This window comes from Heterodontus francisci, chromosome 3 (assembly GCF_036365525.1).
Source record: "Heterodontus francisci isolate sHetFra1 chromosome 3, sHetFra1.hap1, whole genome shotgun sequence".
In the NCBI taxonomy this organism is placed as follows: Eukaryota; Metazoa; Chordata; class Chondrichthyes; order Heterodontiformes; family Heterodontidae; genus Heterodontus; species Heterodontus francisci.
The window spans coordinates 104896644-104920670 of record NC_090373.1 but is presented as its reverse complement, the minus strand read 5'-3'; the positions used below and the strand labels follow the sequence as shown (position 1 = coordinate 104920670).

Sequence of the window (24027 nt, the reverse complement as noted above, 5' to 3'; positions counted from 1 at the left end):
GCCATAAGATCGGCTTATTTTGCTTTCTAACTCTCCTGTGAAGCACCTTGAGATGCTTCATTGTGCTAAAGGTACGATGTACATGTCAGTTGTTTTTTGTTACAGAAAGGCATTTAGTTATTTGACGTATAGTAATAGAATTTGTTGCTATAGTACTCTCAAGCTTAAACCCTTGATAAAGGAAAATAAATAATACAGTATTTGTTTGTGGTGTAATTTAATACAAAACTTTTCCATTAATTTTTAATGATTGCATTGTGCCTTAGCACAATTAATTTTACACCACCCCCTGTAAACTTAAAAGTACAGACTGTAATTAAATGTCTGGGATTTCATTCTAACCTTGTTCAGTGTCGGGTTATTGAAACAAGGATTTTGCCAATTCAGATTCAGTAAATACATAAGTTAGAACTGAAGGTAGAAGCTATGTCGTTTTGTTAGATTAAGGATATATTTTATGGCAGTGCAAGCAGTATTAATACTTCTGTTACGACCTCTCCTACCATTTTTCCTTTGATACAAAGCAATTTCAGATGCACATAAGCATTAATGTAACTCAGGAATGAAAACAGAAAGTGCTGGAAATACTCAGCAGGTCAGGCAGCATCTGTGGAGAGAGAGGTCACAAACCTGAAATGTTAACTCTGCTTCTCTCCAAGGATCCTGCCTGACCTGCTGAGTATTTCCAGTACTTTATGTTTTTATTTCAGATTTCCAGCATCTGCAGTATTTTGCTTTTAATGTAACTCAGGAATTGGATCAACCTGGCAACTGTGAGCCACATTATGGCTCAAGAATGAATGTAGTCTCACTGCTTGGTTTTCACACCAGGGCAGGAAAATTGCAATTCTGTGAAAACCAAGATTAAAAAGCTTCCGGACAGTGCAGTGAAATCATTTAAAACTTAATTTATAATTCTTAACATTAATAGTGAGCCAATACTCTCAACATTGAATGATTGCTGATTAAATGTTAGTGACCAGGCCGAAAGCTCCATTATTCCTGTGCAGTGACACAGAAAGAGAGAGTGTAAGGATAATTTTGTTGACTTTGCGGTTCTAGTTGGGGTCTTGCCCACTGGGAGCATGAAGTCAGAAAATGGCTGCTCGAAATTTAGCTTTACTAACTGCATGTGACAGATCTCAAACCAGTTCTTCCTCTGTAAGTGACCAAAGAAACAGCTATGCTGCTCGGAACCTGATTTATTCGATTTACATCAGTTGTCAGTTTGGAGAAGTTTAAACTGAATAAACTATCGAAGATGTATTCATACGTTACTGTTCATTTGAAAACACGTGCTGAATATGATGATACAGTGTCTTTTTCAATGAGCCCTTAACGTGCTAGGAGTATGGCCAACCCCTGCCTCCAGAATTGATCAGCTGAGCATTGGTCACAATAAGGGAACTGTCAACAAGTCAGTCAGTTCTAAATACTTTGGAGAAAACAGAGTATAACATCAGGAAACCAAGATATGGAGATTTGAGCGCACTAGAAGTCCATTTCATCCCTCCAGACATACCACCCAAGCTGACCACAGCAAGGAATCATGTGTAAGGAGGCTTCAGCTCAGTCACAATGTAGTCTAAGACCAATGTCAACTCCTGGAACCAGACCTACATCCAAATAGCAGTATGCAGATGACACTCTCAGTGACTACCGGACTCCACATTTGCAGTTTTCTTTACTTCTGATCAATACTTACACCACTGTTCCAGGCACTGACATTGTTGATCCTCCAGGGTCTGGGGAGGTTCATCATTCAGCTCAGCAAGTATGTATTTCCACGCTGCATCTTTGGCATACCAGATCCTGTCTTCTAACGCACGTCTGCATATGTCCAATTTAACAGTGGTATGTAGTAGCAGCTGGAGAGGTGGAACCTGTTTTGCCAGTCATGTGGCATTCCTGAAGTATAAGGTACCATTGATTGCAGTCACATGAACATTTGTGCACCTGCAGTCAGTATCCTCCCTTTTATCAGCAATAAGTATTTCTGCTCCGTCAACATTCCGATGCATGTGGCTACTGGAAACAAAAAGTGCTTTGGAACATACTGTGTTTGTGACGGGCACTATTATATACTATATAACTGCAAGTTGATGTTCTCTGGGGAGCACTCGCAATGCACATAACTTGAGGGAATTAAGAGTTCCCTCAATGTTCAAGAGGAAAGGTACAATGCAAGGTTGGTTTTTGGGTGATATGGTTTACAAATATGGGTTACTGCTCTTGTGAAACTCTTCAGACATCACAAGAAAGAAACTATAGTGAATCATATTTACTAGGCAGAAGTATATTAAGACAGCATTTTGGTCTCAAGACATTTACAGTTAAATCAGTAATGCTTTCTTTCCCACATGCACTTCAAAAGTACTTAATTTGTTGTAAAGCACTTTGGGATGACCTGTATTTGTGAAAGGCACTATATAAATGGAAGTCTTTTTTAAATTTGAGCCAGAATATGCTGCGTTTCTGTGAATGCGCTTAGAAAAAAAAAATTCCCTTTAAGGTTAGTAAGAGCAGGCCCCACATGCATGTTAACTGCATGCTTTTTGGCATAGTAATCCTTCAAAAGCAGATTTCCCTGGTGATGGAAAATGTGGGAAAGACTGAGGGAACAAGACAACCCAAAGGGATGTTGAAGTGATTGACTTTTGTGAATCATTTTTTTCTTCAGTTTCCTCACCTCCTATCCTAAGACCTCTTTGAGACTTGCAGTGGGATATGGCTCTGGGAATATCACATCAATGGGAGTACCTGCACTTGCAGGAAATAGCTGATCAGGAAATTGCAACCCTTCAACCCAAAATTTTTTAGTCCATTAATATAAATGAATGAAAAATGTTTATCTGGGAGTCTATGATTTCCTGGCCAGCACTCCATGGCAGTGCTACACCTTAATAGGAATGCCTGATTGGTGAATCAACAATAATAAATCAAAACAGAAAGTGCTGGAAATACTCAGCAGATCAGGCAGCATCTGTGGAGAGAGAAGCAGAGTTAACGTTTCAGGTCTGTGATCGTTCATCAGAACCATTAACATCTTCTCCAAAAGATAGCAACTGTAACAATCCAGCACTAATTCAGTACTACACTGAAGTGTAGAACCATTCTGATGAAAGGTCACAGACCAGAAATGTTAACTCTGCTTCTCTCTCCAGAGATGCTGCCTGGCGTGCTGAGTATTTCCAGTACTTTCTGTTTTTATTTCAGATTTCTAGCATCTGCAGTATTAGATTTTTATTTTGGCAAATCAACAATACTGTTTTGTGCCCAGTTTGCCTGGTTTCCATGGGGAATTCATCATCTGCAGCTTGGGGCGATGAAGTCGGTTTTGGGGGCGTGGGAGGTGGGCTTGTGCTCCCAAATCTCCTGTAATTCTTCACTGAGCAAGTTGGCAGAAGGTGCACTAGAATAACTCAGGAACCCCATACCCTCCAGTTTTTTTGTTTGCTGTCATGAGAAGTCTGCATAATGACCTAGCTGATATTGGGTGGATGATTGCAATTTCCAGATGAGGAAGTAGAAGAGACAAAGCACAACCAAGGTTTTCGTCACATCTGTGTTAATTTCTTCTTGAGCGTATAGGAATTGTAAAACAAATCCATTTCTAATAAAAAAAAAAGAATGGTTCTTCAAGGAACTATGCAGAAGTCCAGCAAACTTTACACGGCTAGGTTTTAATGTATGATAAGGTGAAGAATCACAGAATTCACAAATATTCAAGATACGCAGGAGTACAATTTAGCAAGAATGGAAATGGGCATCAGCCTGATTCTATTGGCAGCACTGTTGTAGCTTAGACAGGAGATTGTGGGTCTGACTCCAGGCCTTGAGAATGTAATCAAGGCTGACACGTCAGTGTAGTACTGAATTAGGAACATAGGAGCAGGAGTAGGCCAGTCAGCCCATCGAGCCTGCTCTGCCATTCAATACGATCATGGCTGATCATCCATTTCAATGCCTTTTTCCCACACTAGCCCCATATCCCTTTATGTCATTGGTATTTAGAAATCTATCAATCTCTACTTCAAACATACTCAATGACTGAGCTTCCACAGCCCTCTGGGGTGGAGAATTCCAAAGATTCGCAACCCTCTGAGTAATGAAATTTCTCCTCATCTCTATAATTTGGCTGGATTGTTGCAGTTGCTATCTTTTGGGTAAAATGTTAAACTGAAGTAGTATTTACCTGTCCAGATAGATGTTAAAGTTCTCATTACACTTTTTGAAAATAGGTTTTTTCCCCTCAACAGCATCAAAATTTGATTAACTCTTTATTCATTCTTTTGTTGTGTGCCTCCATAAAACGATGATTACACATCCAGAACATAGCCGGTAAATGAAATGGGACTCTTGCCAATCTCATGGTTTTCTTTGAGAGTGTGACTAGGGGCTTGATAAGAGGTAAGACAATGGATGTGGTGTAAAATCGTAGAACATTACAGCACAGAAGGAAACCATCCGGCCCATCATGCTTGTGCAGGCTCTTTGAAAGAGCAGCCGTGCTTAGTACCATACACCCACTTTTTGTCTGCAGCCCTGTAAGTTCCTTATCCTGAAATACTTGTCAACTCCCTTCTAAAGCTATTTGTGGAATCATCTACCACCACCTTTTCAGGTAGAGCATTCCAGATCCTGGTAGCTCTGAGTCGAAAAAAAATTCTACTCAAGTCCCTTCTGGATCTTCTGCCAATGATTTTAAAACTATCGCCTCTGGTTATTGGTCCATTTGCTGGAGGGGACAGTTATTTTTCTATCTAACTGTGCTTAGATTTCAGTAAGGCCTTTGAGAGAGTTCCTCTGGAAAGGCTGATATTAAAAATAAAGAAAGCAGGGATCGGTGGAAATACTTTACAATGAATCAGTAAATGGTTGACAGGAGGATTGGATATACTTGCGAATTGGGCAGACAGGTGCCAGGTGAAATGTAAAATGCGTCACACTGGGACAAAAAAATTGAGGCAGGGACTATTATTTAAATAGAAAATAATGTGTAAGGATAGCAAAAGGGTCCTAATTAACAATAAATTGATGTTATCGCAACAATGTTCAGTGGCAATGAGTAAAACAAATCAAATGTTGGCATGTATTAAAAGGTCCATATTGAACTAATTATAGTGAGGTAATCCTGCCACTTTATAAATTATTGGTTTGTCCATCCTTAGTATATAGTATGCAGTTCTGGTCACCACAAAAAGGACATCGTAGCTATTGAAAGGCTACAGAAGAGAACATCTAGAATGAGAGGATGGAGGGATTGAATTATGATGGCAATTACATAATTTAAACATGTTCTCACTGGAAAAAAGATAGCTGAGAGGTAATATGATTGCTGATTTTAGGATTCTAAATGGACTAGATAATATAGACCGTGACAAGCTGTTCCATTTTGTCCAAAACGTTGGAACCAGCAGACATGGCCAGCATTTGATGGAGGTGAGTTCAAAATTAGTCTGCAGAAAAAATATTTCAATAAGCAAGTGGTCAGTCTATGGAACAAGCATGCTGGGAGTTGATGGAATAACATAGTGTTGCTTTATTCAAATGCAAATTTAACAGATTTCTTTCAGAATGTAAAATATTTTGGGATGCAATATATCAGTCAATAAGTATAATATGACTGGGGAAACAGGGGACTTTGGACCAGTGGTTTTCAAAGCTTTCCAGCACTGGGGGGGTTTCCTCGCTTGGTGTCTGGAACTATTGTAGATTAATTGATTGAGACTGATTACTGTGATTTGTTAAGAACTCCATTATTATATTATGTGACTAACAGAATGGTAGAAGACAAACTGGATGAACCTTGGTCTTTTTTGTTAGCAATTTCTTTATTCCTAAAATTAATTCCTTGGTTGTGAGAAGTATAGAAAACTTGATGAAATGCTGCATAAAATGCAAGATCTTGCCTTTTTTTCTCTAAAAAGGAGGACATGGAATTTTGTGCACTGGGAAGAAAGAAAGCAATAATTTTGGCACAGAGTGGGCAAGGCAGTCTAAAATTAAAAACAAAAAGCACTGGAACTATTCACGTCTGGCAGCATCTGTGGAGAGAGAAGCAGAGTTAGCGTTTCAGGTCTGTGACCTTTCATCAGAACCCCCATCAGAAGTTCTGATGAAGAGCTACTGACCTGAAATATTAACTCTGCTTCTCTCTCCACAGATGCTGCCAGACCTGCTGAGTATTTCCAGCAATTTTTGTTTTTATTTCAAATTTCCAGCATCTGCAGTATTTTGCTTTTATTTAAGGCAGTTTAAAACACAGCTAGTTGATTATGTGGAAGATTTCATGAAATTCTAAACGGTAAGAGTAGCATCCCCAGTGTTTGGTTATCAGTACACTTTCTCCCAAGCATTTAATAATCCTTTGCAATTTTCAATTTTTAATTCCCCTTAAATTGCAGGGCCTCTTTGCAGTCACAATCTGCTTGGCCAACAAGCTTAAAAATGTATCCTCCACGGCACTGGTGTAAATTTGTCCATCTCTCTTGCCAGCCAGTGAGATTGTACCAAATTCTATTCAGGTTTTCTGTGGACCTGAGGCCACCAGCAGCGAGATTGAAGTAACAAGGTAACCCCTCCCTTCCGTGGCTCAACTGGTTAAAGTAGTGAGCAGCTGAACCACACAGACTAGGGGCTGGATTTTATGGGCCTCCCGAGAAGTGGGGTCCTATAGAATCGCAGTGGGGGATGGAGGACCCATCGCCAAGTGATTTTCCTGGGGGCGGGCTAGGCCAACGACAGCCTTCCTCCTATTAATGGCTCTTCCTGCTGCTGCTGGTATCTAACCAGCAGTGGGGGGGGGGGGGAGGGGTTGTGTCCACCACGTGGGGAGGGCACCTTGTAAAATGAGACACCCTCCCTGCAGGCTTGGCAGGTGGGAGGGGAGTCCCTCCTTCGTGGAGGATAAAATGAGAAACAGCTCTGGTTTATTTTTGTGTAGGAACCTTCTAGGCAACTGAGAAGAGATTCTTGCATCAATTCCTGCAGGTCCCACAGATTAAGCATTCTCCTTCTGTACCAAAACAATTTACAAAATATAGGTTGACTTTTCAAAAAGCAGAGGCAAGTACCACTTCTAATATTCAAAATATCACTTTTACTGCAGAAATTATACAAGGTTTATTTTGACTGCCACTACCTTGGACATGTAAACTAAAATGTAATGCCAAGATATCTGTGTGTTTGTGTGTTCAAGTTCCAATAGCACAGTTCCTTTTGCAGATCTCTAAAGTGATCTAGGGAAGGAAGGACATGTCTTTTATCTACAGTTTGTCTAATAACAGTTTTTGTTTTCCAGCTGGAAAGTTACTTATTGCTCCCTTGATGCTGGTTTTGGTGGTGGTACTAGGAGCCATAACGTTTGTAGTAGGTAAGGAATATATCCTTTCTTTTGTGATTTCATTGATGTAGGTAACATTGAAGTAATGTTTTAATAAATGTTCTGGAAGTTCATTGAAGCACTTTGACTTCAGATGAAAAATCTTTTGGCAAGAGTCCTTATAACGGTAATTATTGTAAGAGTTTAACGGGTTTGGCTCGGCCATTTGAGGACACTATCAGCTTTTTGTCTTCTGAAATAGAGATTACTACTGTTATTTAGACATTTAAGTTGCTTTGCAAGTGATTATTAAGCAGCATTGCTGCAGTTTGAAAGCTGCAAAGGGCACTCAGATAGAAATTTGTCTGGGCCCATTTTCAGCACGCGCCAAAACAAAGGCCCGAAATGGTCCCGAAATTGATCCTTGGATCTTATCTATGTCTTTGGGGAACTGCTGCATTTCTGGCTCCTCCATAGACAGCTCACATCATGAGTATAATCATTTCCAGGCTGCTGGCAGCAGATATCGGGTAAGTTCTCGGAGGAAGGGGTTATATCGACCAATTGTTGGGAGGGAGGGTGCTGCCAGGACTATGAAGTTGGGAGGAGCACTCCTGCTCCTCCAGCTCCACAGAAAAGTTCGGTTGGGACAACTGAAGAATCCTGCCCTACTTATTGGAAATGAATATTGAAGAGGGATCCTTCAACAGACATTAGGCCCCACAATAATATATTTACAGGGCCTAATGTCTGTTGTAGGCTACTGCCTGGGACGCTTTTTTTTTTATTCATTCAGGGATGTGGGCGTCGCTGGCTAGGCCAGCATTTATTGCCCATCCCGAATTGCCCTTGAGAAGGTGGTGGTGAGCTGCCTTCTTGAACCGCTGCAGTCTATTTGGGGTAGGTATACCCACAGTGCTGATAGGAAGGGAGTTCCAGGATTTTGACCCAGCAACAGTGAAGGAACGGCGATATAGTTCCAAGTCAGGATGGTGTGTGACTTGGAGGGGAACTTGCAGGTGGTGGTGTTCCCATGCATTTGCTACCCTTGTCCTGCTGGTTGGTAGAGGTCGCGGGTTTGGAAGGTGCTGTCTAAGGAGCCTTGGTGCATTGCTGCAGTGCATCTTGTAGATGATACACACTGCTGCCACTGTGCGTCGGTGGTGGAGGGAGTGAGTGTTTGTAGATGGGGTGCCAATCAAGCAGGCTGCTTTGTTCTGGATGGTGTCGAGCTTCTTGAGTGTTATTGGAGCTGCACCCATCCAGGCAAGTGGAGAGTATTCCATCACACTCCTGACTTGTGCCTTGTAGATGGTGGACAGGCTTTGGGGAGTCAGGAGGTGAGTTACTCGCCGCAGGATTCCTAGCCTCGGACCTGCTCTTGTAGCCACGGTATTTATATGGCTACTCCAGTTCAGTTTCTGGTCAATGGTAGCCCCTAGGATGTTGATAGTGGGGGATTCAGCGATGGTAATGCCTTTGAATGTCAAGGGGAGATGGTTAGATTCTCTCTTGTTGGAGGTGGTCATTGCCTGGCACTTCTGTTGCGCGAATGTTACTTGCCACTTATCAGCCCAAGCCTGGATATTGTCCAGGTCTTGCTGCATTTTACACGGACTGCTTCAGTATGTGAGGAGTCATGAATGGTGCTGAACATTGTGCAATCATCAGCGAACATCCCCACTTCTGACCTTAAGATGGATGGAAGATCATTGATGAAGTAGCTGAAGATGGTTGGGCCTAGGACACTACCCTGAGGAACTCCTGCAGTGATGTCCTGGTGCTCAGATGATTGACCTCCAACAACCACAACCATCTTCCTTTGTGCTAGGTATGAACACAGCCAGTGGAGGGTTTTCCCCCTGACTCCCATTGACCTCAGTTTTGCTCGGGCTCCTTGATGCCATACTCGGTCAAATGCTGCCTTGATGTCAAGGGCTGTCACTTTCACCTCACCTCTTGAGTTCAGCTCTTTTGTCCATGTTTGAACCAAGGCTGTAATGAGATCAGGAGCTGAGTGGCCCTGGCTTTTTGTGTACAGGACATACCTGGGCAATTTTCCACATTGCAGGGTAGATGCCAGTGTTGTAGCTGTACTGGACCAGCTTGGCTAGTAGTGCGGCAACTTCTGGAGCACAGTCTTCAGTACTATTGCTGGAATATTGTCAGGGCCCATAGCTTTTGCAGTATCCAGTGCCTTAAGTCGTTTCTTGATATCACGCGGAGTGAATTGAATTGGCTGATGTCTGGCATCTGTGATGCTGGGGACTTCAGGAGGAGGCCAAGATGGATCATCAACTCGGCAGTTCTGGCTGAAGATTGTTGCAATTGCTTCAGCCTTATCTTTCGCACTGGCATGCTGGGCTCCCCCATCATTGAGGATGGGGATATTTGTGGAGCCATCTCCTCCAGTTAGTTGCTTAATTGTCCACCGCCATTCACGGCTGGATGTGGCAGGACTGCAGAGCTTAGATCTGATCCATTGGTTATGGGATCACTTAGCTCTGTCTATCGCATGGTGTTTACGCAGTTTGGCACGCAGATAGTCCTGTGCTGTAGCTTCACCAGGTTGACACCTCATTTTGAGGTATGCCTGGTGCTGCGCCTGGCATGCCCTCCTGCACTCTTCATTGAACCAGGGTTGGTCTCCTGGCTTGATGGTAATGGTAGAGTGGGGGATATGCCGGGCCATGAGGTTACAGATTGTGGTTGAGTACAATTCTGCTGCTGCTGATGGCCCACAGCACCTCATGGATGCCCAGTTTTGCATTGCTAGATCTGTTCGAAATCTATTGCATTTAGCACAGTGGTAGTGGTAGTGCCACACAACACGATGGACGGTATCCTCAATGTGAAGGCGGGACCTTGTCTCCACAAGGACTGTGCGGTAGTCACTCCTACCAATGCAGTCATGGACAGAAGCATCTGCGGCAGGCAGATTGGTGAGGACGAGGTCAAATATGTTTTTCCCTCGTGTTGGTTCCCCCACCACCTGCCGCAGACCCAGTCTAGCAACTATGTCCTTTAGGACTCGGCCAGCTCGGTCAGTAGTGGTGCTACCGAGCCATTCTTGGTGATGGACATTGAAGTCCCCCACCCAGAGTACATTTTGTGCCCTTGCCACCCTCAGTGCTTCCTCCAAGTGGTGTTCAACATGGAGGAGTACAGAGTCATCAGCTGAGGGAGGGCAGTAGGTGGTAATCAATAGGAGGTTATCTTGCCCATGTTTGACCTGATGCCATGAGACTTCATGGGGTCCGGAGTCGACGTTGAGGACTCCCAGGGCAACTCCCTGCCTACTGTATACCACTGTGCCACCACCTCTGGTCAGTCTGTACTGCCGGTGGGACAGGGCATACCCGGGGATGGTGATGGCAGTGTCTGGGACATTGTCTGTCAGGTGTGATTCCGTGAGTATGACTATGTCAGGCTGTTGTTTGACTAGTCTGTGGGACAGCTCTCCCAACTTTGGCACAAGCCCCCAGATGTTAGTAAGGAGGACTTTGCAAGGTCGACAGGGCTGGGTTTGCCGTTGTCGTTTCCGGTGCCTAGGTCGACGCCGGGTGGTCCGTCCGGTTTCATTCCTTTTTATTGACTTCGTAGCGGTTAGGTACAACTGAGTGGCTTGCTGGGCCATTTCAGAGGGCATGTAAGAGTTAACCACATTGCTGTGGGTCTGGAGTCACATGTAGGCCAGACCAGGTAAGGACAGCAGATTTCCTTCCCTAAAGGACATTAGTGAACCAGATGGGTTTTTACAACAATCGACGATGCTTTCATGGCCATCATTAGACTAGCTTTTAATTCCAGATTTTTATTAATTAAATTCAAATTCCACATTCTGCTGTGGTGGGATTCGAACCCATGTCCCCAGAGAAATATTCTGGGTCTCTGGGTTACTAGTCCAGTGATAATACCACTACGCCACCGCCTCCCCCCAAAAATGGCCCACACGACTCTAGCAATGGTGCCAACAGTCCAATTATTAAATTGATATACGTTGCACCCTTTCCACCCAGCAAATGTGCAAATGCATACTAATTTCTACCCCTTTTGTGTCCAGACAGTTAAAAGATACCACATTGCTCTCAAAGTAGTGTCATTTCAATTGAATAAAATGCCAGGTCATTGGCCAGAAGTTTACATGGTGGCAGTGGCCCCGCCCACCGGCTAAAAAGTCAGGGCAAGCCCGCCTCCACTGGGCCTGGAAGCTATGCAGCAATTTTACGTGGTCCGGGCCTTTAATAGGTCTTGGTGGGGACTTTAGCCGCTCTGGGAGAGGAAGTCCCACCTCTAAGAGCTGCCTGCCACCCTGCAGTGCCTCTGGGAGCGATGGCCACTGCTGGGACTGCACCCAGTAAGAGTAGCAATATGGACGTTGCCCTCGTAACAGGTAAGTGGGGACCGTGCCTCACTGGGGATAATCGCCTGTGCCCCAGCGAGGGGTTGGGGGTTGATTGAGAAGGCAGCGGGTGGTTTTCTAGCTGGGGTGGTTTGTGCTGCTGGGGGGCCGTCCGTGCGGCACAGGGTGCCCGATCAGGAGGACCCCTACCCCCCACCAGCCCAGCTGCCAAGTATTACAGGGTGGCCTCCTCGGGTGCTGACATGCCCATCCTCTGATAGTAGTATACCAGCCGTGGCAGGAGGATGGCCTTAAGTGACAAATAATTGGCCACTTAAGGGCCTCAGTTGGCCTGAGGCAGGCAGGCTTTTTGCCACCTCCCCTGCTGCTGGTAAAATAGCAATGGGGGTGGGGAGGCAACAGGAACGGCAGCCCCCCCCACCACTCCGCCCTCCCCACTCAATTTGACTCCAACACCACCCCCCCCCCCACCCAACACCTTTCAACCTACTAAGGTGGGGGTGCTGTGGTTGTAAAATTACAGCCATTACGAGGAAACATACTGGCTATAGCTTGTTAATACTGGGAGGAGGTTGGTTGGTGTGATTCTGAGCAATTACTGGTTATCCCGACCTGATCTGTAATGTTTTTGTTTAACCTCTTCTATATATTTTGTGAAAGCTTGAATAAATACGTCCACTGTAAACCACAGGTAACTGCATAGAATAAGTGCATTTGAACAGATTCCATTCTTGCAATAAAACGTTCTTTGGGACCCAAGCTTTTGTCTTTTGATGCAAGAAACATTCTATAACCAGGCTCCAATAAAATCTGATTTTTAAAACAAAAATGTAAAGAGACAGAAAAATAATGAGAAGCTTTTCACAACCAACTCCAGTTCTGGAGTAAATGCAAACAGGAAATTCTAAGATTAAAGAGTGACTTCCTGTTATTAACAGCAAGTTTCAAGTCTGGCTTTGTTTTAAAAGGAGAACTGTACTTACTTTAAGCATAAGCTTCCTGGCATACACTATCTGAATGCAGGTTGGTTTCTTTCCTCAATTTGTGCTCAGTTCTGGAAATCTGTAAGCCAGCAAACAATCAGTTAACTATATAGCACAATCTCTGGGCTTGATGGAGAGAAATTGAGAGCAAAAAAGAAGTGATGCGGACTTCCTCGTATCCTTAGATTATTCTCCTCCAAAGCTAACCTTTAAACTCGAGGGCTTCAATACTTTTGCCTGTACTGTATTTATTTTACAGTGCTGCTGCATGTGTGATAGTAATGGTGTCAGATTTATGTTATGTCCCTCCATCATAAGGTCAGAGGTGGGGCTGTTCGCTGATGATTGCAGTGTTCAGCTCCATTTATGATTTCTCATAATGAAGCAGTCTGTACCTGCATGCAGCAAGACCTGGACAAATCCAAGCTTGGGCTGAAAAGTGCAAAGTAACATTTGAGTCACACACACACCAGGCCATGACCATCTCCAACAAGAAAGAACCTTTTTTTTAAATATTCATGCAATGTGAGCGCTGCTGGCAAGACCAGCATTTATTATTAATCCCTAACTGCCCTTGAGAAGGTGGTGGTGAGTCACCCTCTTGAACCACTGCAGTCCATATGATGTAGGTACACCCACAGTGCTGTTAGGAAGGGAGTTCCAGCATTTTGACCCAGCGACAGTGAAGGATGATAAATTTTCAAGTCTGCATGGTGTGTGTGACTTGGAGGGGATCTTGGAGGTGATGATGCGCCTGCTGCCCTTGTCCTTCTAGATGGTAGCAGTCAAGGGTTTGGGAGGTGCTGTCAAAGAAGCCTTGGTGAGTTGTTGAAATGCATCTTGTAGTTGGTACACACTGAAGCCACTGTGCGCTGGTGATGGAGAGAGTGAATGTTTAAGGTTGTGGATGGGGTGCCAGTCAAGCAGGTTGCTTTGTTCTGGGTGATGTTGAACTACTTGAGTATTGTTGGACCTGCATTCAACCAAGCAAGTGGAGAGTGTTCCATCACACTCTGACTTACACTTTGTAGGTGGTGGACAGGCTTTGGGGAATCAGGAAGTGAGTTGCACACCGCAGAATCCCCAGTTTCCTATGTACTCCTGTAGTCCCAGCACTTTTGTGGTTTGTCTGGTTAAGTTTCTGGTCAGTGGTGACCCCCAGGAGGTGGATGTTGTTAGGGGATTTTACGATGGTTATTGAATGTCAAGAGGAAGTGGTTAGACTCTCTCTATTTGTAGATGGTCATTACCTGGCACTTGTGAGTTGTGAATTAATCACCACCCCTCAATATTAAATGGCATTGCCATGGCCATGTCCCCCACCATCAACATACTCGGGGTCAGCATTGACTGGAAGCTGAAGTGGACATGCTACATAAATGCCCTTGCCACTAGAGAAGGTCAGAGCCTGGATATTCTGTGGTGAGTGACTTACCTCCTGACTCCTCAAAACTTCTCCACCACCTACAAGGCACAACTCAGTATTATGATGCAATATTCTCCACTTGCCTGAATGGGTGCAGCTGTATGAGCCATGAAATCAGCATGTGTGCAATGGAATCTTGACATAATCAAGGTAAGCGGCTTTGAGATTGTTCGAGGGAAGGTGAAGTATCTTTATTCATCTGATAGGATTGTTTAAAAGCAATAGCCAAACAAAAGATTCTGACTGTCTGATTGTAAATATCAAATCTCACAATGGATTGAAGAGCTACAGGGTGTCATCCACTGGATGGCTCAGTGAATTTATACAGCAAGTGCTAAGTCATACGGAGTGGGAAGGTGCCATGTTGCATTACCAGTCTATTTAGTTGATCTCAATTGGCAGACAGTAGCACAGGAAAAGTCAGACAGAGTTTCTAGTCTTGGTCACCATAATTGCTTTTGTGTGGACTTCAGGTGAAGAATATTGAGAGGGTTTGCCTCAGCATGCTTACCAGGAGCAAAGGGGATTTTTTTTTTGCAGCTTACTCAGGGGGAAAAAAAGAGTGTAATTAAAACTTCTCAGACTAGATTTTCCGGTACAGATGTAGTTTATTTCTGAATGGCTAGGAACAAGTGAAGAGCTCATCTGAGGTTTAGTGTCCTGTTTGCACAGTTTGGTTAGTTCATTGTCCTAGCTGTTCATAGCTTCAGGTCCAGCTTTGGGTATGGGCAGAGAGCTAATCTAATGTTGGGACTGGAAAGTTCCTGTTTCGGTGAAATTGCAACAAATGTGGATGCTAGAAAGGAAGTGGCAGAATAGGAAGCCAATATTTCTTGGTCTTGGGAGATGCTCAAAAGGCAGCTCGACCTATTTCAAGCCAAGTCAAAAAATGAAAAGCAGTCTGATGTGAAGGCATGGAACTGAGTCGACAGGCAAGTAACAGATAAGCCTGCATTCAATCTCCTATTGGCTGCTGAAGTGGAAGTGATTCTACATGAGATGGCTGTAAGAAAGGTGGTCCTGTTTGTAACTGCTTTACAACATCCCTATAGATCAGCACGGCGGCATACCTGGAAGGAGCCAGAGGAAGCAGGTGAAATAGCTCTACATTTGGCTTGATATCAACTGAAGGCCTGTAAATACATTTTTCCCATGGTTGCTGCCAGCTAGGTGTGCCAGCATCTGCAGATGTATCTGGTGGCACAGCAACTATTCTACAACCCTTCAAACATGGCTCCTAGCTGGTAGCACGGGATTGGTGAATTTACCTTATAGTTTATTCCTCTTCCTGTTCCTGTGGTGAAATAGCCATCCTTGCTTAATCGATAGTGGCATTATTACCTAATGATGCAGTATATTGGAGCATTAATGAGTGTAGTCCTCAGGCAGGATACTTTTTTATTTATTTATTTTTATTTAGAGATACAGCACTGAAACAGGCCCTTCGGCCCACCGAGTCTGTGCCGACCAACAACCACCCATTTATACTAACCCTACAGTAATCCCATATTCCCTACCACCTACCTATACTAGGGGCAATTTACAACAGCCAATTTACCTATCACCTGCAAGTCTTTGGCTGTGGGAGGAAACCGGAGCACCCGGCGAAATCCCACGCAGACACAGGGAGAACTTGCAAACTCCGCACAGGCAGTACCCAGAATCGAACCCGGGTCCCTGGAGCTGTGAGGCTGCGGTGCTAACCACTGCGCCACTGTGCCAACATTGTAATAAAAGGTTCATGAGCAACACTGGTTTTGTATTTCTGTTTGTGAATGTGCTTGGTCAGGAAAGCTGTTACTGTTTTTTGTTTTCATAGCCAACCTAATTCACAGCCATTATTTCCCAATTGTTCTTTTAGTTTCCTATTCATGTTTTGTTAGATTTTATTTGATGGAATTATATCAAGTAATGTTTTTTCCCCTTAAATAAAAACAGAAAATGATGAAAATATACAGTAGGTCAGTCAGCATCTTTAAAGAAAAAAGACAAGATATGACATTTCAGATGTGTAACCTCCATCATAAAATTAGCCAATGTTATTGCCCTCTTGAATATGCCTTTGAACTGTCTGGAGATCTTCCCCTCTATTTCACCTTCATTGCTCGGTAGCCTATAAAACACACCAACAATTGTACCATTTCCCTTCCTATTCCTTAAAACTGTGCATATGTTTCTGTCTTAACACAACCGAAGAACATTCTTTTCTAGCATCATGATCGAATCCTTGATTAATGCTGCCATGCCATCCTTTTATTGCTCCTTAAGCTACGTCTCCATTATATCTACTATACTACATGCACAGTGGCGCAGTGGTTAGCACCGCAGCCTCACAGCTCCAGCGACCCGGGTTCAATTCTTGGTACTGCCTGTGTGGAGTTTGCAAGTTCTCCCTGTGTCTCCGGGTGCTCCGGTTTCCTCCCACAAGCCAAAAGACTTGCAGGTTGGTAGGTAAATTGGCTATTATAAATTGCCCCTAGTATAGGTAGGTGGTAGGGAAATATAGGGACAGGTGGGGATGTGGTAGGAATATGGGATTAGTGTAGGATGAGTATAAATGGGTGGTTGATGGTCGGCACAGACTCGGTGGGCCGAAGGGCCTGTTTCAGTGCTGTATCACTAAACTAAACTAATATCACTCATTACCTTGTAATGTTTCTAATTCTACAGTTTTGTTTTGAATGCTTTGTACATTCATATACTTACTATTTAATTGTGGTTCCAATTTTTTTGACAAACTTAGTAATTCCTTCTCGTTCTGATCTGTTCAGTACTATACCATTCTCTATACATACTTTATTTAAATGATTTTTATGGTTGCTAGTGTAGAGTCATAGAGTTATACAGCACAGATACAGGCCCATGTTGGTCCTAGTCAAGTAAGTGGATACTGCAGTCTGCAAAAGATTTCCTAATTTTAGTTCAGTGGTAGAACTCTTACCTCACCACCACCTTCTCAAGAGCGATTAGGGATGGGCAACAAATGCTGGCCCCGCATCCCATGAGCGAATAAAAAAAAAACTTGAGTCAGATGGACATGAGTTCAAGCCCCACTACAGAGACTTGAGAGTTAAGGCTGACACTTCAGTGCAGTACTGAGGGTGTGCTGCACTCTCTTTTGCATGAGGTGTTAAACTGAAACCCCCTTTGCTCTCTTGTGTATATGTAAATGATCCCATGGCACTATTTGAAGAAGAACAGGAGTGTTCTCCCAATGTCCTGGCCAATATTTATTCCTCAATCAATACCTAAAAACTATGATCTGATCATTTATTTCATTTTTGTTGGTAGGATCTTGCTGTGTCCAAATTAGCTGCTGTGTTTCCTACATTACACAAGTGACAACACTTCAAAAATACTTAATGGGCTGTAAAGGACTTTGGGATGCCCTGAGGGCTTATAAAGCACTATGATACATTTTTCCTTTATTTTTCTTTAGTTTTTCTAATATATTGACGGGGAGGGAATGGGGGTGGGCACTGATGCTTGAGGTACAGTCAAATCTGTCTAATTTGTATATTGTTCCTTTTCACAGGGACAGAAATAAATACCCTTATAAGAAACATGAAAAGAAATGACTAAAATATATTGTTTTGAGTACTGAGTATCAGTAGCTGAAGATATGAGGCCCTTTCAGTTGAAGTTGGCTGCACCAAGGCTATTACAAATTCAGTGTGGAGATTTCTTTTAACGAGGAACCAAGTTTAAAGGTTAGGTTCAATGGTACAGGACATCACCAAGGTTGTAAGGGAAGGTGGGAGGTCCAGACAGATAATTAAGTAATGATTAAACTTGGGTTTGAAAAGCCTGAAGATTATACAAAGAAGGGAGACAGGCAAAGAGTTATGCAGTTTTGATGTTCTGACAGAAGTGAATTGGCCAACCGTTACTTTTCTGAAACAAAAAATGTGATTTTGCAATAGCGCCATCTGCAGTCATAAATTATGGTTTCTGCAGTCCTGTATAATCAGAGTGGCAAAACAGATCCTTATTATGTACTGATTTTTATTTTGTATTTTCAAAACACTGTTAGGGACAGGTGGCAAGGGGGTGTAGGTGGTTCCCACTGTTCACCTCCCAGCTGACCACAGCCATCTTTTGTTAAATGTTGAGTTAGTCCCTGCGTGTTTTTAGGGTCAAATAAATAAACAAATGATAGGTTTCCTCGTAAGTTTAAAAAAATGATAACTATTTATTTTTACACAATTCCCGAAATGGTCCCAATGTCACCCACGCACACAATAGATACGTGGAGGGAAAAGGGTAGGATGTAGTTCAAAGTGAGGTAGGTTTCATGGTTTACGGTAAATCTGTTGAAACGTCTCAGGGGGACAGTCTCTTTTAAAGGTGCAGGCCTGGGTGTTTGTCATCTTGAACTTGTTGCAGTGTTGTCAATTTCTGGTGGTTAAGACTTCAGACTGGATTTGGTGGTTACTTTAAGTTCTCTGCTGCAGCAAATTGAAATGTAGAATTAGCAGCAGGGCTCCTTCCTTGCCTGGCTAGACTTCTTTCCACAGCCACTGGCTGGACTCCTTTCTGTGATGTTGCTGTGATCTCCCCTCCCTCTCCAGAGGGCTACCTTTTAAGATCAAAATCCATCATATTACATTTCTGTTAGTTGACACATGGCTTTCTCTCCTGATGTGACCATACAATGGATGAGGATGTGGAATCCTTGGCTATCTATTGACGTCTGGATGGGTACCATTCTGTTATGAATGGCTACTTCACTTCTTCTTTGTCTCAGAAGAACCCATTCAATTCAGGAATGTCGCTTGATGTTTTCAGGATGGGTGTAGTAGTTAACAGCTCTTAGTCTGGAATCTATCCTTTTGTCCTTTTGAGACAGTGAGGCAGTTTTTGAATACACGGGCCAGGTCATCTGACCTTTGGTAGCCATCTTTGCAGCACATTGTCCAATTTCTTTTCAAAGGAAAAGTCAATTTCAAGAATAAAGTTTGTATCTTTAAAGTTAGGAATATGATATGTCTTTACTGGGCATGTCAACATGATTATACAAACAACATTTTCAGAAATAATTTTCTGTATGTTATTGAAAATAACATCATGCATATATTTGGCAAAACCCTTTTTCCATTTGGTTTTTCCAAACACACAACATAAAATTTTAGTTTGTGTTGAAATAGATCGCATTTCCTGTTGATGAAATGAGGCATAACTTTTTTGAGCTCTTTTCCCTCCAAATAAAAGGAAATAAGCAAACTCTTTCATAAAGGCAGTAATTTTAATACTGATCATTATGTATGGAAATATAAATACAGAAATTTATAGAACTAGAGGACAGTGTATTTGTCAGACATCATCCTTTCTACCCTTTTCTGTGCCCTCTCTGAAAACACAATGTCCGTCTGAAGGTGCAAAGTTCAAAATGGTACACAATACTCAAGATGAGCTCTCACCAATGCCTTGTATAATCCTTTAAGTGTGCTCCCAGTTTTGAATTGTACAGTACAGGATCCTGTTAAGTTCAGACTGTCCTTACCCTTTAGGTAATGGTCAATGATCTGTCACAAGTCTCCAACCCTTCTTGATATCTTTAACTTGCACCCACACATACTGTATCCAAATTCTACTCACCTACACGCACAACTACATATTGCCTACATTGCAAGAATTTGTCATCTTTGGGTCCACTTCACCAAGCTATGCAAATGTATTTGTAACCTGTTTCCTTCTTCGAAGGTGCTTATTCTGCTGCGCAATTTAGTTTCATCCTCAAATTTAATAACTGCGTATATCGTTAGTAAGCATAATAGATAGTACTGTATACTGGGGTAACGCATTAGTGACTGGATTCCATTGGACAGCAACTTCATTCAACCAGCCTTTGTTTATAGTCTTTTTAGCCATTTGGCTATCCATCTCACTGCACCACCATTGACACTTGTGAATTAATTTTAACAAAGTGAATCATGTGGCATTTTAACAAATAAATTTGGGGAATCCAAGTGGATTTCCCTGATCCACCATTCTAGTGACATCAAAAAAAAATTGCAATAAGTTTGTCAAATATGATCTGTTTTCTGAAACCATTTTAGACATCCCCTATCAACCCCAAGCATTCTAAATGATCAATAATGACATCCCTAATGCAACAGGACTATAGTTTACAGGTTGTGATTTTAATCCTTTTTGTAAATATTGGAACCACATGTGCCTTCCTCTAATCATCTGGCACCTCCTCCATTCCCAGTGAAAATTCCGTTCTAAGTGAATTACTGAAATAATTACTGCATTGCTCACAATAGCAGTTATTTCCTTCAGCATCCTAGAATAAATAACATCTGGTCCTGGTGTTTGTTCAGTGAAGCAGCTGATGGTTAGGCTGAGAAAGATGATCTGAGAATGTCCTGAGGCTGCAATGATGTAGTGTAACAATTATGATCATCTTCCTATGTGTCCAGTATGACTCCAACCCTGTAGTGTTTTCCCTTTGACCCACATTGATTTCACTTCAGTGAGAGCTCCTTGGTGTCATATTTGGTCAAATGCTATTTTGATGTTAAGGGCAGCTACTCACCTTTTGTGTTTATGCCATAATCAATACTTTGACAAGATCTGGAGCTGAGTGGTTCTGATGGAAGCTGAACTAAGCATTTGCAAGCAGGTTACTAATAAGTAGTTGCTGCTTCATGGCATTATTAGTGACTTCTTCCATTAATTTTTGATGATTGAGAAGGAGGCTAATAGGAAGATAATTTGGTGGGTTGGATTTCTTCCTGCCTTTTGCAGATATGACATGCATGGGCAATTTTCCATTTGTTGGGTAGATGCCAGTGTTATAGCTGTGCTGGAATAGTTTGACTGGAGGGGAAGAGGCAGCCAGTTCTAGTGTGCAGGTATTCAGCACAACCAAGATATTGCCAAGGCCCATAACCAGTGCACTCAGCTGCTTTTTAATGTCACGTGGTTGGAGAGAATCAAATTGGCTAAAGATATGCTTCTCTGATGGTGGGGTGTTCAAGCCAAAGACATTTTCAAACATTTCAGCCTTGTTTTTTGTACTCAGTCTTAGCTCCTCGATAGCAGGAATGTTCATGGATTCTCCTCCTCCTCTGATAAGTTGCTAAATTGTCCTCCACCATTCTTAATTGCATGTGATGTGGCTGCAGAACTATAGTTGTGATCTGTTAATTTGTGAGGAGGCTTAGGTCTGTCCATAACTTGTTACTTTTGGTATTTAGCATGCATGTAGCCTTCTGTTGTAGCTTCACCAGTTTGATGCCTTATTCTAAGCCATGCCCTTTTACACTCTCCATTGAACCAGGGTTGGTCTGCTAGCTTGATGGTGATGGAGGAGTAAGGGATCTGCCAAGCCATGGGGGTACAGCTGGTTGTGTTCTGCAGTTCTTATTCTGCTGCTGACTCATAGCACCTCATTAATAGGAAGTTTAGGATTGTTGGAGAGGTGTTCAGTAGGAACAAGGGCCAAGAAAATCATTCCCTGTTGATTTGTAACTGATCCTTTTTACATTCCTGTCCCCACCCACCCCCTCTGACTACTTGCTATGGTACACTTCAGATACCAATACCTTGCCCAAGTGGTAACTTGACATGGATAATCCTGAACAAAGCATCGTGAAGGGAGTGGACAGAGGGAATCACAGTCAAGCCCAATACTGTCCTTGTGTTCATTTACACCCACCTACCAGCAAACATTACAGGATAGTTATGAATAGTGGAAACTCTGGTTGACCTTCTCCCTTCCCTGACTGAGAGGATTAAAGACAGTTGTCGTTAAATGTCTTTAAAAAGTAATCCTGATAAACTGCATGTCTTGAGTTTTCTTTCACATGGGGTAGATATTAGAAATGATACCAATTAGATACATCCACAAATGTAAAAACAAACCAGATTAAAAATGTCTGATTGAAAGCTGTAATGCAGGCCAGATGCTTAAACAAAGCAGCTTAAGGACCATATTGATGTTCATCTCAGATGATGTTTATGATAGCCTTGTGTCCATGTTAGGATTTGACGTATAGGCTTTGATTCCCAATTGTAAGCTACCAAAGTTCAGAAAAGAAAAGGCTAAAATGCTACACAGTTTAACAAAGCAACAATCAGATAACAATTGAATTGAGAAGATGAGGATTCTTCAGATAAATGGTCACTGATTTGTTAGTATTGACAATATTCTAACATTGTACCATGAATGTCAACATTCACATGGTAATTTTCATTTGTTTTTGGTACAGTGGAGCCCAACTAAAATTGATTCTATTTTAACAGATGACACCATTGTTGCAGTACTTAATGTTAGCAAGTATAAAAGTGCATTTAAAAAAAAAGGTGTGTCATCTGAAACACTTAGTGATATCGGGCTCTGATCTCATTTAAATTGAGCAGACTGTACTGCCCATTAGAAGTGGATGAGCCAGAAATTCTCCAGGTCAAGACAAGCCAAGGCTGTGCTAAGAATGCAGCTTGTTTTCTAAGCCACATGTTTATTTTCCTGATCTAGTAAAATTAAGGACAGGCTAACAATCCAACTTGTTTCTTTAATTTCCTTTTTTTGAACAGGAACAAATTGGGGGAATTTGTTACATTTATTAATACAGTCGTTCAGTGAATGAATATTTTGCACAAAATATGATTGAAGCACAGAAAGCTGTCGATTAGATTTTCCAATCAGCATTATTTTAACAGTGGCTTTAAATAATTTAAAACAAAATAAATGAAGGACTGCTGACATTAAAATATTGGCAAAAGAAAGTCTCACCTTGAATGTTTAAAGGTCTTCAGCTTTTAAGACTCTGCAAGACTTGCAGAATACTTTCAGGACAAATTAGTTCCCTATCTACCATTAAGAAAAGAAAGTTTGATTTCAGCATGAGATGGTGTCCACTTGACTTCATTATCTACGGTTTGGATTGGGAATGGGAAAAGTTGGCCAGGATTCACACTCCAGATCATCATATATGCACTGCCAGAAAGTGCACATGTGAGAACAGGATAGGATTTGTCTGTGAAGACCCCTTCCTCTGCACCATTGGCGGAGCCTCAAATACAATAGGTGACCTGTTGGTGAATATGGAACCTCAGAAAATTCGGCCCATTGTCTCCATTTTGTGAGTAGGTTCCTCAAAGCCTTGGTGACTGGTGAATACTAACAATGGTGTACTTCGAAGGCTTACCGAGGGACTTTTTACTATGGAAATTTAAGTGAAGGGTCAAGAATCATTAAAGAGTCGAGAGCAACATCAACCTTTAAAAATGGGCTGGATTTTAAGAGCCAACAGCGAGTTCAAAAAATGGCGGCCCGCGTCGAAGAACCACCATTATCGCCTGCGCGGCAATTCATTTAAATAGCTGGGACAGCCCGCCCCCAGTCTCGTGAAGGAGGTGGGTTGTCCGTCCCCGGCAATGGCATCAGCTGCCTGTGCGCAGGTGCTGGCGCCATTTTTATATGGCAACTAGCCCTGCTGGCAAATTTGAATTTTTAAAGTGAACCTCCCCGAAATTTACTAAATAAAATTGCAATGTCCCTTTCCAATCCCCCATAAAAATTACAGTAAGTATTTACCCTTGTCCCTCCAAGACTTACCTTTGAATTCTGACCTCCCCACCACCACCCCCCCCCCCCCCCCCCCCCGGCTCCTGACTGCACAAAGTTGAAAGTTCAACTTTTCCCACCATCCCCTGCACTGATGATGCTTATTTGACCCTGTCCCTCCACCCAGCACCCCTGTACTGAAAATCCTAACTCTCCCCCCACCCCACCCCCCCCCCCCCCCCCATCTCCTCACCAGTGTCAGTCCTGCTTTCCCCAGTTGGGGAAATTAAAGGCGCAGGAGTGCTGGCTGCCGCTCTGAAGATCGCGGCAGGACTTGAAGATTACTGGTAAGAATATTTAAATGAATTCATTTTAAAGATTTTAAATATGAAAATTGAGGTCCCGTCACCCAGC

At 42.6% G+C, this 24027-nt stretch overlaps 1 protein-coding gene across 3 annotated transcripts in view; it reads left to right on the top strand.

The window, feature by feature from the left end:
• rnf217 (ring finger protein 217) overlaps positions 1 to 24027 on the top strand; it is a 199574-nt gene that overhangs the window by 159691 nt on the left and 15856 nt on the right. The window contains exon 5 of one of the 3 annotated variants that reach the window (XM_068025366.1): positions 7304 to 7375. In XM_068025366.1, the coding sequence (XP_067881467.1) occupies positions 7304 to 7375 (72 nt within the window). Of the gene's footprint in view, positions 1 to 4331; positions 4386 to 5348; positions 5377 to 7303; positions 7376 to 24027 lie in introns of those variants that run through there. The other 2 variants (XM_068025368.1, XM_068025367.1) reach the window with 2 other exon arrangements.